The 21,471-nt window shown below is 43.7% G+C and overlaps 1 protein-coding gene across 2 annotated transcripts in view; it reads left to right on the forward strand.

Annotated features, from left to right (window-relative positions):
* The window catches only part of LOC146198365 (WD repeat-containing protein 44-like), a 30,888-nt gene that overhangs the window by 7,379 nt on the left and 2,038 nt on the right, over positions 1-21,471 (forward strand). For both annotated transcript variants that reach the window (XM_084593832.1, XM_084593831.1), the window contains exons 3-12: positions 2,096-2,235; positions 4,489-4,515; positions 6,700-6,901; positions 7,708-7,827; positions 9,127-9,344; positions 15,608-15,693; positions 16,478-16,599; positions 18,108-18,152; positions 19,540-19,633; positions 20,640-20,773. In XM_084593832.1, coding sequence (XP_084449958.1) covers positions 2,096-2,235; positions 4,489-4,515; positions 6,700-6,901; positions 7,708-7,827; positions 9,127-9,344; positions 15,608-15,693; positions 16,478-16,599; positions 18,108-18,152; positions 19,540-19,633; positions 20,640-20,773 — 1,188 coding nt within the window. The remainder of the gene's footprint in view (positions 1-2,095; positions 2,236-4,488; positions 4,516-6,699; positions 6,902-7,707; positions 7,828-9,126; positions 9,345-15,607; positions 15,694-16,477; positions 16,600-18,107; positions 18,153-19,539; positions 19,634-20,639; positions 20,774-21,471) is intronic.

Here is a 21,471-nt window from a genome sequence, read left to right on the forward strand (position 1 = left end):
GTGATATTCTGGGTGCAAAGTTCTACGGTAACTTGAGCTGAAACGCTGATTTTAGTTCATATGAAAAGCTTCCTTGCGTTGCTGTAGAAGTATCTCGCCGTCAAATGCTACTGTTTGTATAGACCTTTGCAAAGAGGGCCCCCTGGGCGTAATCATATTGGTCGCTGGGCTGTTGTATGCGCTTGACGTGAACATGGTGAAAGCAGCAGTGGAACTGGTTTGCAACAGCCCAGTGAGGAGGCTTTTCAACATCTTCCTCAGCTGATGCAAAAGTCTATACGATCAACTCCAAATATAGTATGGCTTATTTTTCACTCTCTTAAGCCTTTGAACCTAGTCTGCTCTACCACAGCAAAAATAAAGGTAAGCAAGATCAGTGTCTTTCAAAATGAAATTATTCGCTATATAGTAAAAATTGATGCTGGCCTGACGGCCGCTCTTCTTTTTTTTTTCTCTCTCTCTTCAGAACAGTTTGTGGGGGTTTCTAATAGGGCTCGGGCTCTGTTCTCTGAGTTAGAAGCCACGCCACTAGCTTGGGCCACAGCCGTGACCAGGAACAATGACACATCGAGGCATAGCTATCGGGCCAAGCTGTTTATTGGGAATTCCCAATGCTCCTCGGTCATTTCAGCATCCACGCGCTCCAACATAATGGCGTTGTCTCTCCTATGCTGCCTAGGCTGTCTGTTGAGATGAGAGGGGAGGGGGAACAGTGCAGTGGCTGGCACTCTACGCCAGTCCCTCTCACCCCTGCCCTCTCCGCAGTAGCTCCGAGAGAAGGAGGCTAGGAGGAGAAGGCTGAGAGCTCCTCTCGAAAGAGAGGGGGAGGGTGTTCATCGCGTCGTGCGGTCGAGGGGGTTGTCGAATCCAAGTTTCAGCTGACTATATGACATATATACTCATCGTCACCTCATAAACATACTGTTGCTACCTATAATATTGACTCTTGGCTTATTTCTCATTTTCACATCACTTGCGTGTTGCACTCTCTGCCACACAGTCTTGCAGTCACTCTAAATAAGGAAAACAAATATATGAGTAATTTTTTATGCAGGAAACTAAAGGACTATTTCATTGAGCTGTAATTCATAATGAAAAATGAATTTTATTTATGTATGTATGTAAAAACAAACACTTTGATTTATACTAGCTACACCTGCACTTTAAATAAATGTTTTTGCATCTGATTAGTACTATATGTCTATGTACAATCGTGCTCAAATGTGAAGAAACCATGCAATGTGAGAGAACTGCATGCCAGCATTTTCTGATTGTTTCCGAAATATACATAGGGAGCATACCCCATCTGGTATGCTTGCCTGGCTGTCCAAGCACTTTCGTCGGGCACTCCATTTTATACAGAAAGGCAGTAAACACAGTAGTTCACATGGTCTCTTCACATTTGTGCATGGCTGTACAGGAGTCCTCTTTCATATACTTTGTATTTATGGATATATTTCTTGTATATACCTTATATAATCTTGGATTATTTCTCACATCACAATGTATGCCATGTATGAATCTTTGTATATTTTACATTTATGCACATATACTGGCTGTCACATCTCTGTAAAACTTCTCCAAGACTTAATTAAGGCTCAAACCATAACCTGGTTGACATTCCAATCTATAAACAGAAAAAATAAATCAATAGAAATGAATGTATAGTCAAATGCATATCATGCCTGAGATATGTGCAGAACTTGAGACATTTCTCTCAGCTTGTGCAGAGGGTGGAGACATGTAGGTAGCAGCCAAATGTGATGGGAAAATTTTTCCTGTTCACTAAAGTTGTACTGGTGGATTTCAGCCTCTTTTGCATGTTGAATTAATGACATAGGTGACTAGGATGCTGCATTGCTATGACAGGCTGACATTATCACAAGCATGACTTTTCACTGTTCACATATATCTGTTAGTGCTTAATTAAGAAGTCACTTGGATTGCGCAACTGGTTATTTGTTGGCATCAGATATTTAGCTTTAGTGACGAATAATTAGTTACTGTGCTTACTTTTTATTCTGGCTTTTAATATGTTGAGGCATTCATTTTACCATGACCTTGCTACGAGTGCTTAATTAGCATGAGGTTGCAGGAGGCCAGCCGCAAGGCCCAGGAGGCTGAGAGGAGGCAACAGCAGATCGAGGAAATGCGCCGCCGCATGCTGTACGAGGATGAGGAGCCAGGATTTTCATCGGAGCAGAGCTCCGCTGAAGGGCTTTACTTGCAGCAGCAGTAAGTGACAACTATCACATCATAGCATCCCATAAGGGGAGGTGAGGGAAGAAAAGAGAAAATATCTGTATCGAGATTATACCTCATTTATTCTTTCTCACTATGCTTGGTTGATGGGGAGATCTCTAAACGTCAAGTGAAAAGAGAAATGGAAATGTTGTGCGCAAGTAGCTGTACGTAGCAATTTTCTTGTGTCATTGTATTCTGTATCCTGCCCTTTTTCAAGTGTGTGCAGGTGTACCATCGATCTTAATTATTAAGCACATGCTGATCTCACAGCATTACATATCCTTACAGTCATGTTTGATGTCTAGATTACCTTTGTCCACTGGATTAAGCTTGCTTCATTTTTGTGCATACAGAAGACAGAGAGCATTGGTTCACATGTTGCTTTGCATTTTCTCATGTCTGGTTGTTGAAAATTCATGCAAGATTTAATAGGAGTTAATTTTAAAATTACTTAGATGGGTGGATGGGAAAACTTTATTTCAGAGTTTGTCAATCAGAGGGTTGCAAGGCGTTTTATTTTTCCCTCTTGCTAAGCATCGGTCATAATTTCCTGGGACTCGGTGGTGACCAAAGCATGATTGCCGATGTTTTTTTGGAGTTCTTGGTCTGGATTGTGCATCAGAGCCTCCCTTGTATGTGGTGTGCGTGTCTCGTCTTAGTATCATGTTTCCTTCATTTCACTTAGTTCTTTATCCGCTTTTGAACATACCCTTCTAGTCAATCTGTAGTATTGCGTGATTTCACAATAGGTGAGTATCCTATTCTTTTTTGTGGCTATTGGTTCATTTGGAGGACAGCCTGAGCTCACCCAGCAAGTGAGTCCTTGTCCTTATGATAGCAAAGCTAAACTGGAAGCATTAGAAGGTCCTGACCACCATAACAAGCTACTGAGCTGTGCGCAATTATTTTACGTAGAAGGTACCTACAATATATAAAATTGCAATTCTTTTTTCTGCAAACACAAGTCAACCAACATTCAGCCAACATTACAAATCGTCTTTTAGTGTAGAAACAAAATAATGCTAAAGGGACAGAACAGAAGAAATTTTTTTCTGTGCAATGTAAAGCTTCCTGTCTCGAATGGTCAATTCCAAAGCGGTTTTGCCAGAAACACAGTAGAAGCATTTTACCGAGAATTTTTATGCCGGTGCATGCGCCCGTTTTGATGTAGTCTCATGTTGAAAACCATGAGTAGCAGCCATGATGACGATTGCGCATCGGCAAAATTCATTTACCAAAAACTAATCTAATTTCACCCGCCAAACAGTAATTAGACATTTTTAGTACCCAGTAGCACCAAGTTTAGTTCCTACACCCAAGGGTGTTACAGCACTAAACGTACGCATCATCGACAAAAGTTTTAATGGGCTGTGGTCACCACTTCATCCAAAAAAGTCGAAACATTGTGGCGCCATCTAGTGGGAAACACTAAAATCACATCATAGGCAATGTGAAAAGAGGCTGGTTTTTGTTGACGCCTGCAGCGGAGAATCTGCAAAATATCATAAAACAATGCAAGCACTAATCAAAGAATAGAGAACACTGTGCACTTGCAAAAACTAGTGACCTTTTTTCAAGATGTTGGTTTGTGGGGTTTAACGTCCCAAAGCGACTCAGGCTATGAGAGACGCCGCATCCGGAAATTTCGACCACCTGGGGTTCTTTAACATGCGCTGACATCGCACAGCACACGGACGCCACTCCGTTTCGCCTCCATCGAAACGCAGCCGCCGAAGCGGGATTCGATCCCGCTTCCTTGGGCACAGTAGTCGAGTGCCGTAACCACTGTGCCACCCCGGCGGAGCATTTTTCCAAGATGTGATCACGTGGGTTACTACAGTGGTAATTACAGTTTCGCTGCAATAAGCGACACTAGTCATTTTCATGCTGCAATAAGCGACACCAGTCATTTTAATGCGACTTTTAGTGTCAAATTGAAATTATAAGCCCTTGTTTCTTGGATATTGTAGTGCTCAATCTATACTATACGAGGCAAGATCTTTTCATTTCCACCATAATCACATTACATATTTTGTTCAGTGTTCTTTCCCTTTAATGTATCTGCTTATGAGCAGTAGTACACTGGATATCGGGCTAATTTTGATGAAGCATTGTTAAGTACTTCTTTGCTTGTTTGAATGTTCATTGATGTTCAAGTTGGTAACTTTTGCAAGTTTCTCACCTTCCCATGCCCCTTGGGAAGCTAACTTCGTCCCCCTTCTGTTTCTACCCTCTTTTTATTAGTGATCGTGGGCCTGTAGAAGACCTCAGGTGAGTGCATCTCAAGTTGGCTGTTTTTCGCAATACTTCTGGGAAAGTAAAAAGAAGGAAAGTGATTAAGTCTTGAAAATCAAGATCTGCTCACTGGCTCACATATCTCAGTTTATAATGGTTTATTTTTATTGTAGCTTGTTTATTTTAGTTTGTTTATTTCAGTTGGCTTGTAGCAGAGCAGCAGTTAATGAGGGGGGTTGGACACCAAGTACAACTGCTTCCAATTGATTCTCTGGTTCCTTCCGAGCTTGTCCACTTCCGGCTTGAACACAGCTCTGAACTACCTGTGCTCCGCAATGTGCCTCTCATATACACCTCAAGAACTATTTGCACAGGCACGATGAGAGTTGTAGGTGTGTGATTTGATTCTGCTATTTGTGACAACACTCTGGCTACAGTTGCCATAGGCTGAGGCAAGTGCAGGGACGTGTGGTAGCAGATGACAAAGCCAGAGTGCTTGTCCATGGTTTTCATTGCACGCGCGCAGTATTTTTACAAGTGCCTGCGAGAAGTGTTCTGTGGAGCGCCGGCAACAAGAAGCCACATTCAAGCCGGGAGTTGACAACTCTGTACAGCAGCAAGACATGCATTTAAAACTGAGAAAATTGATTTGACTCATTTTCCCATCTCTTTATTCAATCTTCTGATGTCCACACCGAGAAGGAATGATTGTCGCTCTTTTCAAGTGCATGGCAGTGTAGTGTGGCCTTTGTGATCGATGTCGATGCACCCATTTTACTTGTGAAATCCTGGTGATGGTGACACCACTAGTTTTGTTTTTGCATCTTCTTTTGGCTTAGAAAAGCTTTTTATCGGCAACATTGGTGTCTGCAGGTGTATTAGAATGCTGTAATCTATCAATACAAGCTACTCCAATTTGCCCTTTTGTCCCTTGAAGCTCTGCTTTGGCCCATTATGGTGAAATACAATGTGTACAGCCTTGATAAAGAATATACCGCCCGAGGGTATTGCTTCTTATCGGTATGGGAGCTTTCCTACAACATTTCTGAATGTCACTAGTTGTAGAAGGGTGAGGATGAGAGTTCCTCTCATCAGAGATAGATTAGGTGCCACACAGCGAGGCCCAGAAACGAGCTCCATGGGCTTTCTATTTTGTGGCGGAGGGTGCACTTTTGCTTCTTTGTATTCAGACTGATCCTTACAGCTCTAGCTATGGCCTAATTCATCTGTAACATGGTAGACATGTCTAAGCATGCGAACCGTGGGACTACCTACTTGAAAGGTTGACCTGTGAGGGAATGAGCTATGCATGTCACATAAGGGCAGGACATATAGCAGTATTTTAGCAAAGAATGCCAGTAGTATTTGAACAGAGGCTTCTAGTGCGCTAGCACTGGGACATTCACTGTCATATTTTGCTGACATTTGTCCGATCTTCCTCATGAGCATGCCTCTGGTAGGTGGTAGTTTGCAGGTGACATGGCTAGGCATTGGTTGGTTGGCAGTTTATAATATCACGGGGCCACATCTTGTGGCTAATTTGGCAGGATACCTTGAGCAGCAGTTTTGAGCTGGGAATTGAATGCACCGGGACCCTTGCATCTTCAGTCAAACACGCTTCTAAGTAATGCAGACACATTTGTATGGTTTACTGCGGGGCTTCATATGTATGCTGGATGGTCTGTAACATAATGAGGTAGATTACTATTGTATGCTAATGGGTATGTGTGACCCGAAACTAAAAGCAATCTGAAAACCGAAGTTCTAGTGTACCTAATTTTCATTTGGCCTAATTACTCTAAATCGGCAGTCATTCTTTTTTTGGTGTATGAAAATTTATTGAGGCATTATACCATTGGTGGTGAATGCCAAAAAACAGGAGGCTTATGAGAATGTGTAAGATAATTAACTAATTTTTAATGTTAATCTTTCTACTAGCGCAGTTACACACCTCGTTATGGTTAGAAGTTTGCAGTTGGCTGTCATTGAAATTCTGCTTTTCACTGTTGTACACTGAATTCTGGATTTCCCAAAATGTAGAACTGAAACAGTGTGGCCACAGTCCCTGGCACACATCAGTCAACGTTGTGCGTGTTATGTGTCCATCTTCATTCTATTTGCGCAGCTGCTTACTGCTCCAACCCTCCAGAGCTTCATACTGCGCAGTTGTTCTGCCTTGAGTTGCAAGCCAAATAAATATTGTTGCTTTTGGGAGTGCAGGGGGGCTGAGCCTGACTTGGTGGCCAGTACCAAGGAAGGACCCCAGCCACCTCCACGCCGTCGTCGGGGGCAGGCACCCAGCACTAGTGGCAGTGGCGATGCCACACCACGCGGCTTGCCTCGCAGCCCAGCACCGTCCATCGCAGAGTTCTCAATGGACCTGCCTAGCGCCTGCCGGGGACAGTATGTCGTCAAACCTCAGGTGCACCTCCGATAGCTTGAAAAGCTGGTGCTAATTTAATTTTGATTTTGCTAGTGCACCTTTAGTCACACTGTTCATTTCACTTTGCTGAAAGGAAGTTCGTTGCAGACTAGATTTTACGCATAACTTATTTTTGCTCTAGGTTTTCGCTTTTTGTTGTAACACCACTTCTCTCTGTAATTTCTCAGGCCTTGGAAATATGAATAAATTGGAGATCAGTGGAAGGGGCCTTTGCCCTGCAATGAAATGGATTTAGGCTGGTTTGGGTGATGACGATAACGCTCACTATTGGGCAAAGTGTGAACTGGTTATAGCTGTCACTGCTTTATGTCAAAGGCAAGAAAGCCTGAGAGCTCATTTGTTTTGTTTTAGTACAGGGAGCAAAGAAATGGTGGGGAAATGAGTGGCTCGTTTTAAAACGTATAGAAGGGAGCCAACAGCCACTGATACTAAGAAAGCATAGGAGAATGTTTTTATTTTATTAGTGTAAAATAATAATTATAACCATGCATATATTTAGAAAGTAGAAGAAAAGGCAACCACATGCTGCCAGCGGGATATAAACTTCCTAATCAGTTATCTTCACAGTTAAATTATTATTTCACATTGTTAAAGAGAAAAACATTCCGCTATGCTTCCTTAGTGTCAGTGGCTGTAGGCTCCCTTCTATATACAGTGCAGCAAGTTAGGTATTGGCTAGATTGGTTCAGAATACCCCTTTGCTTAGTTACACCAGGATGCCCCCTCAGAATACCCCGTTCTGTTTGGTTACAAGCAGAATTGCAAGAGCTGGCTTGAACATGCAGGACGACGAACGTGACCGTGGCAACCCCCGGAGCCCAGAGTCGCGCAGTGAAGGCAGCTTGCGCCAGCTGAACATAATGATGCGCACCCGCTCCGATTCAGGCCGGCCACTCACCGACAGGGTAAAGTATCACCACATGAGTTTTATCCTCTTTGGTGTCCTGCAAGTGAAAAGGATGGTGGCACAAATTTTTGAAACTACCTTTTGTCACAGACAAAATTCCCATTTCAGCTGGGAGGATAGCCACAGAAAGACAAAGCACCAATGTTTCGTTATTGTTACTACAAAAGTGTTATGCGTTATCACAAAATGGCGGTGGCACTCAGAAAAGAGGCCCCCAGATGCTCTAAAAGACAGTGTTTATTTGGGCAAATTTGCATCCCTAAATTAAGCTTGACAATGGCAATAGTGCCACGAGCACTTAGCATTCATAGGGATCGGAATCACCATTACTAGTGGGCATGCTCTATTTAGTGATCATTAGGAACTTTCCAGATAGTGCCCCACCGGGGTGGCGCAGTGGTTACGGCACTCGACTACTGTTCCCAAGGACGCGGGATCGAATCCCGGCTTCGGCGGCCGCTTTTCGATGGAGGCGAAAAGCAAGGTGTCCGTGTGCTGTGCGATGTCAGTGCACGTTAAAGAACCCCAAGTGGTCGAAATTTCCGAAGTCCTCCACTACGGCGTCTCTCATAGCCTGAGTCGCTTTGGGACGTTAAACCCCACAAACCAATGCATTTAAAGCACCGTGAACAATCCCGAACACTGTAAAGGCTGCTGTGTGCGATCATGGTCATTCCACACTGATGTAGGTGTAAATAATCGCGTTACAGGCAGAAAATTACTAAGTCGCACGTGGACAGCAATAAACAAAGAGCACACAAAGACAGACACAGCGGTTCTTTGTGGCAGCATTACAAATCAGTGGCTGTATCGAATGGTTCCTAAATATTATAGTGAGAGCTCTTCAGTACCCGTTCCCGGAGTTTCACACCATTGTCATAGTAGAGTAAAACCTAGTTAATTTGGGTTCCAGAAAAAAAAAAAATAATAATAAAAGAATGTTCGGATCAAACAAACAAATTATTGAATGGCCTTAAATAAACTGCCGAAAATTGTTTGCATCAAAGCAATTTTATCTAATGATCAACTGTATAATAGTTGTCTGCATTTGAGATGAAACCCAAGTGAAAAGGACTTCTTTTTTCTATGAAAAAAAAAAGGCAATCTTTAATGGATTTTCTATTGAAAATTTTTTTGCAGAGGAGGGGCCTGTACCTTGAACCCATCTCTGCAGAGGTATTCAGCTAACTTTGGGTTCTGCATTTCATTACATGACTGTTTTCAGTGCTGACTTGTCTGCACTCGCTATGTAAAACAGGGTCATCCTGAACTGCTTATGAGCAATGGTGTTGTGCAGGAAATACTGGACCAAGTGGAAGTGCTCAACCTGGACACGGGCGAGAAGGTACCGCTGAGCGTGGCTGAGGAGCGACTTCCGCAATGCCTCAACCCACTGGCTCTGCACATCATGCGCATTACGTCCGAGTATGTCAGCCAATCAGACGTGGGCCGTGCCTCTGATGAGGAAAGCACCAGACCCCTGGGTGAATCCACAGATAGCCTTCGTCGGAAAGCGTAAGAACCCCCCCCCATCCTTCGTTCAGGCTGATTACATTTTTGATCGGTTTGATAAAATGGGGCTGATGGTGGGAAATGTGACTATTTTTGTTAACATCATTGCAGATAAGTCAAGTGGGCAAACGAGATTAGGAAGACATGGTGGACGCAGCTGGTATAGGATAGGATTGATTGGAAATCAATGGGAGAATCCTCAGTGAATGACAGTGTTGGACTGACAGTGATGATCGTTGAAGGTGAAAATGTGATTTCATGATATGCAATGCTATTATGTATGTAGACAATGTCTTTCATAACAGTAATTGGCAATTTGCAGAAAGATTCAGGAAGTTTTTCTACTCAGGTAAAAATTAGGGGTGTGTGAACGTTCGAAATTTTGAATATGTATTGAATATGTTTGTTATTCAGTTCGGATTCGATTAGAAAATCACTGACTAAACCAAAAATTTTTAGTTTCATCACAGTATCACGCACTGCGAGCTTCACTGTGATGCTTGACCATGTAGTTTGTGCGGTGAAGCATCCTCAAAACGTGACAAGGCCATTTTGTAAAGAGGAACCACTGTTCTTGGAATCACACTGCGAAACAGATAGTGGAAGCCTTGCCGACAGTGTGCGCAAAGAGAAACACTTGACAAAACCAGAAAAACATTTACTTTAGATGCAGACTACCATTGCGCAGACGTTTATCAGATAAAATTACTGTTGTGCAAATGGTTTTCGGCAGTTTTGTTAGGCCCATTTGATGATTCGAGCTTTTTGTTAATTCTGACAGTTCTGGTCCCTTGAAGGCCGAATTAAATTCAGCAGCATTACTACAGCTCCACCTGGTTGCATACAGGCCCATCCTGTATAATGAACTACTGTACGGAATCCTGCATAAAATTTACTCTGCATTTTTCAGTAGAATATATTGACATCGGGGCCTGTACTACGCCACTTCTGCCCATCAGCTTCAACAGAACTTCACACTGACGCCAGCGCAGTCGGAGTTGGTGCAGTTCTGATACAGCGCCACAATGGCAATAAACATGTCGTTGCATATGCAAGCCATTCTTTAAGCAAGGCTGAGAGTAATTACATAGTAACTGAACAGGAATGCTTAGCTGTTGTTTTCGGTGCGCAACAGTTTCGGTCATATCTTTATGGATGTGTATTTAAAACTGTGACGGACCATCATTCCTTACGTTGGCTTGAAAGCCTTCGTGACCCCTGTGGACACCTTGCGCGGTGTGCTTTGCGCCTCCAAGAATTCAATTTTACTGCGTCTGTTAAAAGTGGTCGTAAGCACGGTGATGCTGACTGCTTGTCACTGTTGCCGCTTGGAACTACTGATCGCGAGAGTAGGATCTTTGATGAGTATATAGCTGCTATCTCTTCAAGCTTCCCCGATGTTGGTGAAATCATGATTGCACAGTGGAACGACAGAGAGTTGGCACCGCTTTTGATGCCGCAAGTTCCAGGAACCCTGTGACCTCATACTGCATTCGTGACGGCCTACTATACTGGAAGAACTAATCGTCAGTAGGTGCACGGTTTCTTCTGGTAGTTTCTACAAGTCTTCAATCAGGTTCCTTGGGTAATGCACGATGATGCCACGGCTGGACACTTGGGTTTGCCTGTACATTACACAGAACTAGACATGGGCAAGATGGCTCACTTTTGTGAGCGGATCGGAGTGGCTCCGCTCACTTGAACGGCTCACTGGCTCACTTCCATCTTAGAGGTGAGTGGGTCGCTCAGGAGGGGCCGTATCTTTTATAATCTTTTATATATATATATATATATATATATATATATATATATATATATATATATAACTTTGCGGAGCCAAATGGCTCACCCGCTCTTTGAAAGGAGCGGCTCCGAAGATCCGGCTCGCTCCAGAGCAACCCATCCCTACACAGAACTAAGGAACATTTTGGTTGGCCGAAGGTGAGTCAAACTACGCAACGCTATGTGGCCAGCTGCCTCCAGTGCCAGCGTTTCAAGCACCCAACCTGCTCTCCGCCGTGTCATCTTCAGCCTATAATGCCGTCACGAACCCCATTCGAATAGGCAGGAATTGACCTTCTAGGACCATTTCCCTGTTCCTCCAACGGAAACCGCTGGGTCATCGTGTGCGTAGACTACCTTACGCGGTACTGTGAAACTGCTGCCATACCGTCAGCCCCACTGCTTCTGATGTCTCGGCCTTCCTCCTGCGGTCCATCATTCTTCGACATGGGCCTCCTCATGTGTTAATAAGCGACCGTGGGTGACAGTTTACGGCAGAAGTTGTAGAAGAACTTCTTCTCCTCTGCTCATGACATTTTCGACATTCAACTCCTTACCATCCACGAACTAACGGTCTTACCGAACACACCAATCGTACGCTTAGTAATATGCTCGCAATTTATGGCGACTCCTGCCACAAAAACTGGGATGAAGTCCTCCTATTTATAACATACGCATTTAACACTGCTAGGCACGAAACTACAGGCTACAGTCCGTTTTTTCTTCCTTACACCCGACTTCCATGAAGTACTCTGGACACGTTTTTATTTTTCTCACTTCCTGCTGAAACTTCATTAGCGCATACTCTCTCTTTGGCTGAAGAAGCTCGCCAACTCGCTAGACTTCGCGCTCTAGCTTCCCAAGAACGCCACAAGCAATGCTACGACAAGCGTCACCAAGATGTTAATTATGCCTCTGGTGACTTGGTGTGCCTTTGGACATCATTGCGTAAGTGCGGCTTGTCCTAGAAACTGTTGCATCAGTATATTGGCCCTTTCGTTGTACTAAAATGCCTCAGCGCAGTCAACTCTAGTCTCTCGCCTGACCACCCAAGGTCACCGTTTTCAGAAGACTCAAGTAGTGCACGTGGTCCGCATGAAGCACTGCTGTCGACATGACAAACCTTGACTTGCCCGGCGGGCATCGTCTGCGAAGTAGGCAGTGTCACACAATTCCCACGGTCGTGTATTGGTGGGAGATGAGGTGTAGCAGGCGAAGCAGAAGAAGAAGAGGAAGCTGGGTCAGTTCGCTCTGGGTGTGCTAACGTCCAGCGCATCTAACATCCACCGTGTAATCAAGCAAGGCCCTCTGGAGGACTTGGCATGGAAAAGAGGTGGCAGGTTAAAGATCATGCAGAAAGTATTAGACTCGCATTACAGCTTCCACCAGAGGAGTTTGCAGATCAGGCTGCTGCTCTTTTCTTCCCGAACCGCGCACATTATCCGGCGCCTTCACAGACAGTGGATGCGGTTGATAAAACAGGAATAACATCACCATTCACCAAATTGGAGTTGTTGGCTGCTATAGAAGAAGCGAATGGTAAAACTGCGCCTGGACATGACAATATTCCTTAAGAAGTCTTCAAGAATTTAGAAGGAGCCGCAGTTGACAGCGTGTTGGATGTGGTAAATGAGGTATGGCTAGGAGGTGACATCCCACTCGGCTGGAAACATTCGGTGGTGGTAACAATACCAAAAGCTGGGAAACCTCCCACAAGCCGAGAATCTTTGCGGCCTATCTCGCTAACACCCACATTTTGCAAGATCTATGAAAAGATGATAGCCACCCACCTGTCATGGTGGTTGGAAAGTAATAAAAAAATACCATGCTCGACAAATTGGGTTCCAAACAAACCTTGGCACAGAAAATCGACTGGCTATGCTCGCTAAAGAGGTCATACACGTGTCGCCTTATAGCCACCTAGTGCGCACTGTAGTGGCTATCGACGTGGCGAAGGCATACGACGTGTTACATGCCAAGATTCTTAGCAACCTGGAATGTATGGGCATTTCCTTGCAGGTCATAAAAGCAGTACATAATCTGCTTAAGGACAGGTCGTTTTCTATCCGGATAAACGGAAAACAAATTGGCAATTACACCTCGAACAGAGGCATGCCACAAGGGTCAGTGTTAGCACCTTTACTATTTAATATCGCACTGACGCCATTGGCGTGGAAATTAGCTGAAATACCAGAAGTGCGGTTCATGATATATGCAGATGATGTCATGACTTGGTCTGTTCATAAACAACTTGAGAGACAGTATCGGTATCTGCAAGAGGCTTTAAATACCATAGATGAGTACGTCCAAGATGCAGGTCTGGAATTGTCACCTCAAAAGTCCAGTTACATTCATTTTGCAAACAAGAATGGAAGAAAACAATTGGCAACGCAAAGAGTCACCCTAAAGATTGGAAATCGGGCATTGGAAGAGGTGGACGAGTTGAGAGTTCTTGACCTAGAAGTTCACAAATCTGGCAAAGGAACATAATGGCTTCGTAAGGTGAGAAAAAGTAGCTGCGACTTCCTTAAACTCGATAAAATGCATTTCATCTAGGGGAGGAGGAGCTCAAGCGGACATGGCAAGATGTCTTGTACAATCGGTGTTACAGCCGAGGATACTATACCAGGCCCAATTCCAAAGACTCACGAGGCGGCAGGGGGCGAAATTAAAAACAATAAATAGAAACGCAATGCACACTATCACGGCCTTACCAAAACTTACCCCTATCCCTATTCTCCAAGAGTTTGCACAGATAAACACGTTGACAGAATTAATTGAACGAGAGGCAACAAGGGATATGAAGCGAAAGTATGTTATGCCCATAGCATCCTTGTACAACGAAGTGGCAGTTCAAACACCACCAATTTCTGTGGGAATTCATGACTATTACGACAAAAAAGATCACTCGGCTTCGTCGCAAAGAAAAGCTGGCATCTCGACCTCTGGTTGATGCACTTCCAGGTACCTGCATTGCATATACGGACGCATCAATTATAGAAAATGGCGGTAGAACAGCAGCTACTAGTCTAACACACAGCGAACTAAGGGTACATAAAGAATATGTTTCAGAATACCCGGACCCACTTGTGATGGAAATCTGTGCAATCCGCGATGCTATGGAGGCCATAAATAAAATAGATTTCATAACAGATGCCCACATCTATACAGACTCTTTAGCCGCTATAAAACAACTGAAGAAAGTGACAAAGACGCTATGTGTCACCCAGGAAATCCACGAACTCAATAAAAAACAAATACGCATCAAGGTATATTGGACACAAGATGATATTGAGAACGCTGAGCAGAGAAAAGTTGACCCCCTCACACACAAAGTTCCAAACACTAATGCGCCTCCCTACCAGGCTCCCTTTTGATGCCCGCTCCGCTGTTCCCATCTTAACATCCTCTTTAAAAAGTACACGTGCCCTCATTCCCCCATGTACATTCCCCCCTCCCTCGTAACTGAACGAGATTTGAGGAGGTTTCCCTTAGAAGGATAAGAGCTGGGGCGGCCCTTACCCCATCGGTAACATGCCGATGGGAATCTCAAGCAGACATCAGACCAACCACATGCCTGAAGTGTTCCACACCAGCTGCAGAAGTGGATGTTCGCCACCTGCTGTGGACTTGTGCAGGGACAAGGGCATCAAGGACACAGATTCTGTGCGAAGTGGGACTAACCACAACAAGGGAAGAGGACTTCTCTAAATGGCTCACGGACAACGATAAGAGCGGGAGCCTGCTCCAGTTCCTTACAGAAAATAATTTACATGAGTTTCTATAATATGCCTTATGACAAGCATACGAAAAAAAAAAGAAAAAAAAAACTTTTAACAATACGCTTCTGTGAAATTCTGGTCTAATTTTGTTTGTAAATACCACGTAAATTTCAAAATAATGATGAACAATTTTTTGCTATTTCTTAATTTTCCATTCTTATTTTTTTTTCCCACTGATCAGGTGTTCAGTATATTCCATCCACTATACAGAGGCATTTTTTCCCTCATATTCATATTCAATTTTTGTTCAAAAATTTATATATTTACTTACCCCTAGTAAAGCATATGAAACTACGATTATGATGTTTTGGCTGAAGCTCCACAAAATGCATGCAACTGAGGTGCTCATAAAAGTGTTCAGGAAACATGTTCATGGTAAATTTGGTAACATCTGTCACTTGCAAGGTCAGTGTGCAATGCATTATAAAAACATCATTTGACAATGTCTTCTTTATTTTTAAACTTAGCATGTGTGAAACACGTGTTTCACCCAGCATACCACTCAGCATTGCCCTGAGTATTCAAGAAATAGGTACGTAGCTTTAAATGATGATGGTGATACTGATGAACACCTTAACAGTGATAACAGCACTGAAAATAAGCGGATAGAAACAGTGATTAAGTGGACGAGTGCGTAAACAATATTTACATTTTCCTTATAAGCTTACATTTTTGTTCCTGAAGTCCGTAACTTTCATGCAGTGGTCGCTTGACTAGGATGCTTGGCCGAAAGGTGGGCCAGAAGGTGGGCCAGACTGTGACCCGGATCAAGTCAGCTGCGGATGAAAGTAAGCTCAATGTTAACCATTGGTGGTAATCATTGGCTTCTTCACAGCCTTGGCCTAGTACATAGATTGGTCCAAGCTTGGCTGAAGACATCTGATGTGGTCATGTGGGCAGAGTGCCATTCAGACCTTCCACGAGTCCAGGCTTGATCAGTGCTGCAACTTTTCTCATTTGTCATTGAGCGGGACTTTTTTTCTCTTCTTTTCCCCTAAATTGACCTTGCACAACTTTCTTATTAGGCACTACTAATTTGCCATTAATCAACACTAGTAATAATGTAATAATAATAAAAAAGAACTTTTCTATGCTTTGCTTGGTTTTGGTGTCTATTGTCATAGTTCATGTGCTTGGATTTGACACATTTTCCTTTACTTTGGATTAGTTTACATGTTTTGGTACACAGTTTAGTAATGCAAAAGAGTTTGTGCACTGTTTTTATGGTTTAATGATGCTTGTCATAACGCTGCACTTTCTGTAGGATGTAACCAGGGTTTCCTTCAGAAATTCTTGATAATTGGACATTTGTGACGTGAGGATTGTGCTCCCTGCCATGCTGAGGATGCCAACCTGCGGATGTTCACCGCTATCACATGATTTCAGAGGTCATGCCTTTTCTTTTTATTTCGATCTTCTTCTTAGACGTAAATATTTTACTAGTACTACTACTTGCCTGCCCAGTGTAATTTGACATTCAGAGGTTTAGCTGCATTCACATTGTTTTACATGAGACAGGAATGTGCGTACTGGAGTGTGGCAATATTGTCATAAGGAGCTTGGCAACTGCAGGGCTTCGCCCGAGTGAAGAGGAGGGCAGTGAGGAGGAAACACTCAAGGTGAAGACCAGCCATCGGAACCCTCCCGAGTTAGACTCCGTCCGTCTCGTGCAAGAAATTGCCAGTGAGCACACGGTAAACCCTCCATTTCATCTACACCTTGTGAGATGGGTGCACCAGTTTCAGTTTGACGCGTCATTCAGTTTCCTTCTTAGTGTATTCACTGTGCATTCACATGCGAAAAAAAAAAGTGTCAGTAATTATAATGGATCAATATTGACATTTTACTTGAGTGAATGCAAGGAAATTAACCACATTACTGCCGGTACAGTTTTCCCGGATATATCAAGTTGTTGCTTATATGGAACTGTCAGGATATCCCCTTTGAAATTTTGTGCAAAAGTATGGCAGTATTGCTTGTGTATATCCTGCTCCCATTCAGCATAACGCTCTACTTGGTACACTGGTTGTAATGAAGTGAAGCCAGCCTCGCTGCCTAAAAGCATGCAGCAGTTCTCACATGATGGACAGTAATGTATATTGCGCAGAAAGACGAGACAAAGAGGAGAAGTGGACAACGACGGCGCAGAACTGACAACTGAATTTATTCGAAGAACGGAAGAGTATATATATAAGTACACACACTTGTTGTACCCACATGAGCATAGTCAAAAATGCATAAAAATCTATATCAACACAGTAAAACTCCCCCCATCACACGCACGTGGTGAAAACTGCCGACGCACTAACGATTGTGCAGCATGGTCAGTGCGTCGGCAGTTTTCACCACGTGCGTGTGATGGGGGGAGTTTTACTGTGTTGATATAGATTTTTATGCATTTTTGACTATGCTCATGTGGGTACAACAAGTGTGTGTACTTATATATATACTCTTCCGTTCTTCGAATAAATTCAGTTGTCAGTTCTGCGCCGTCGTTGTCCACTTCTCCTCTTTGTCTCGTCTTTTTGCGCAATATACATTACTGTCCATCATGGTTCACCAACTCGCCCAATCAGCCGTTCTTCTACAGTTCTCACATGGCCTGCTTTGTTGGGAATGCTGTACATTAAGAGATATTATTGGGAAACAGAATTAGACCTCTTAACATCACCGGTTACTTCTCCCAAAGCACTGTCCAGTGCCGCTTTGATGCGGAGTTAGGTCAAGCGACACTCAGCAGGCAACATGCTTTCTTAGTACGCTTGTGGGCAGCACATCACTGCAGGAATTGCGCTGCTAGCCTGGCTGCACTATATTCACACATCTGAGTCATAAGCTTATCTCCTTTTCATGTTCGATACCTTCAGGGTTTACTGTATTTCATTTTTTCTGCATGCTGTAAGTTCTGCTACAATGTGTTTCTGCCTCTCAACTTGTCAGCTTCTTTAAACGTTGACGGCCTGAATCTGTCTGCACACTGCCTGTAGACCTCTTATCAAAAAGTGCACACAGCAAATACTCCAGTTGCGCTCTTGCCAACAAAGCCTTAGAAAGTTTTCTTTTGTGATTGATGTGGTAGGGGAGTGGGGGGTGGATCAGGGAACACAGGGAGGTTTTGCTTTATCCAAGGAGAAACATCTGCATTGTTGCTAGTTGACAGAGATTATGTCTTCCACGAGTACTAGCTGCCATATGTTTCCAGGGCGCAGTGTGGACCATGAAGTTTTCAGCCTGTGGACGCCTTTTGGTGAGTCGCTTTATGGCTTCTTGCCTAGGGAGGCTCATGTGTCTGAGAAGCTGTAGTGACAGCGCAGCTCTTTTAGGAGCTATAAAAAGGTCTAGGTTGTTGCAGTCAAATGACATCCTCCTTGTAGGTATGAAACAATCCAACAGTCAGCGAAGCCAAAGAAAGCGAAGTCTTTTTTTTTTTTTTTAAATTTCTGCTGTTGATTTGGATTATAGTAGTGTAATCGACAGATAAATTAAATACAAAGTAGAACAAAAACAACACGCTACTTAAGGGATCCAAACCCACAATCTCCGAATTTCGCTTTCGGTGCTCTTACAAACTTAGCTACAGCAACGGCTGTTCTATTTTCTACTTGTTTGGGTGTCTGTGTTCCTTTTAACTAAACCTTAACAGTGTTCACCAGTGCCACCCTCATCCATATAAATTTTTAAAAATAACAACAATCCTCTATGCTTTCTTTGACCTCAAGACTCTACGAAGCCTTGCTCCGCTAGCGGAGAGTGGAGCCTGTGCCGGGAAGTCTGCACATATCGAGTTCTTTATGCCAGAGTCAGTGTCTTTCCCCACCGCCCCCAGTAGTCACTTCATGTGTGGTGTTAGTGCTGTGGCAATGCAAGCGTACCTTCTTGATAATGAAGGTAGCTAACTTGCCCTCGTGGGTAAGGCGACTTTAAGCGGACGAAGCGAGGCAGGTCTCCACGTCTAGAAAGGTGCCTAGTGGGTGCTCGCATTGTTCATGGCACACAAACTGCTCCTCGTATACTGCTGAAGATGATTTTATGAAGGTTATCTTTGCCATAATCATTTTCCTTAAAGAACCTTTTTCGTGTGCTAGCAGTAGAGTAGGTGGCATGTGATGTCTGAAGCCTCCAGGCTCGTGCCTCAGCGAAGCTTGTGTGACAAGCTTGTGTCCGTGTCAGCAGTTTTTGCAGCATTTCGAGATCGCTTGTAATGGTTGAAGTGACAGGAGCTGCTAACTTGGTCACCACTTTTGAGATGTGAAATTTAGCTCACCAGGACACTTAGATCCGGAGTCAGGCTCACTACTACCTAGGCCATGGAGGCATGTTTGTACGATTTGGTTGGTTAAAGTGGGGCTTATATCTATGTCAGCTATCTATGCCTATATTGATATCTACATATATATGCGGCCCGAGACGGAAGTGCTAATGCATCTAATTCACACTTGACTTAATCACGCTAAATCAGCCGCAAGCAGTGAACAAGATACCAAAGTTCCTGTAAGGACACAGTTGTGTGACAGCAAATCAATGCAACCGAGTGGTTATACTGTTTGCGGGCAAAGATAAATGTCTGAAACCTGAACTGCTTTACTTCCTTTTGTCTTTTTGCCGATTCTGAGAGGCTTTTCTATTTATTCAAGGCCACAGCTGGTCAGGACACTATCCTACGCATTTGGGTCTTGCGAAGTGCCTACCAGCATTTTGATGACATGCGTAACAAGTATCGGCAGGAAGGTAAGCTATAAACACTTTTCTTTTTTGCTAAAGCGACAGCTTAACAGACCTTCATTACAGGGCCTGGATGCTCCTCGTTAGTGGTGTGCATTAGTGTGTTGGTAGCAAAGGGCAACTTACACTGATGGGATTGGATTAACTATATGAAACTATTTTTTTCTTTTGCCAATATTTTTTATGCATTGAAAAGAGTGGTGGCCTTGTCCTGTTGTGGTAAAGCTGGGCTCTTGGAAATACTATTCAGTTACCGCTCGCGACTCCCTTTTCGTAATGAGTTGTGCAGCATCACAAATAACATTGCACAAAAGTGTGCAATTGTGAATGATACTCAACTCTGCTGTTCCTTTTCAGGAAATATATAATCCAGCTGAACGTAAGAAAATGCTTGCATGCTCGCTGTGGATGTGCTATTGGGCCCAGAGTCAAATGGACCCATTATGTACAGTCCGCTGCAGCAATTGAATTCATATTTCAAGTAAATAGTAGTTGCACTGCATTTGTGGTTTGCTCATTTTAATGCGAATATACGCAGCAGTGAGGCGAAATTTTGTAGGACACAATTTAACATTACTAATATAAACACCAACTATGCAGTGGGTATGTTATTTGCCGTTCAGCTAAAAATTTAAGCTGTTCCGAGAATTTGCTACGTGCAGGCAAGCTGCGAGTTATGTGCTGCATCAAATTTCTTGTAGTTCATGATGTAGCTGTACAGGATTATGGTGCTTTATTGTATTTTTTTTTTTACTGAGAGATGTCATGTCACCTGCTTCAGGATTAGTGTGGGTGGCCCGTCTGGTATGCTATGGGTTGGATTATGCATGGCATGCCCAAGCATGTACAACACAATGAAAGCTACCTTTCTTTTTCCAAATTAAGAAAGCTCTTAAACAGAAAAGAGGAACTTCATGCTGCACCATCTGCTGCTTGCCTGTTCCCACCGCTGGCCCCATGACAAGCACCTCGACTTGCCTCAGTTCATTCTGTTACATGGTGTGTGTTGCAGCGGGCAAAAGTGAGAATCCAGAAGCTGCTGGTTCCCCACAGGAGGAGGAAGAGGAGGAGGAGGAGGGACCTTTCCGGTCTTTCTGCAAATATTCTGGCCACACGGCTGACCTCCTGGACGTGTCCTGGTCACGGGTATGTTCAGGGGATGTGCTGTCTACGCTTTGACATGGCTGTGCAATGTCTTTTGTAGGTTGAGATGTGGATTATGAAGTTTGTTGTGTCAAAAATATATATGTAATATCGGGGGACCACAGAAGCACAAGCCAACCACAGGTACTGTTTCATTGATAGCCAAGTGTGGTACTTGAAAACTAAACTGCCTTTGGCAAATGACTTGTGTTATTGGCATGTTTTGTAGCAGACACACAAAGGATTTGCTAAATAATTGGGCAGGATGCTTGTCGTGATTCAGCAAGTCCCTTGTGTGCGGAAGGGGCTTTTAAGGCGATAGCATTAAAGATTCATTCACCAGAAAATCTGGTATTGTGACCAAACAATTATGAGTATGGCATTGGCAAATGGTAGCTGGCAGCTGACAGGCCGCGCACTGAATTGACGTAGAGTTGCTTTATGTTTACAGGAGCTGTCAACTTAGGCCTTTTCTTTCATATGGGAGCGTGATATCAGAATCAGCCTGCCAGGACTCTTGCATTCTGAGTTAGGCCACGCAGGCACTTTCATATGACTTGGTTAAAGCGGGGCTTTATATGTTGGGTGATAGCCTACGCTGGTCGTATCATACCCTTAAAGGTGGAGCTGAAGTGTCCCCATTTTTATTAACCGAGGCTGAGGAGTAATGACGAATTGGACACCAAGCTCCCCTAAGCAGC

This window comes from Amblyomma maculatum, chromosome 2 (genome assembly GCF_055883805.1).
Source record: "Amblyomma maculatum isolate TAMU_Amacu chromosome 2, ASM5588380v1, whole genome shotgun sequence".
Taxonomy (NCBI): Eukaryota; Metazoa; Arthropoda; class Arachnida; order Ixodida; family Ixodidae; genus Amblyomma; species Amblyomma maculatum.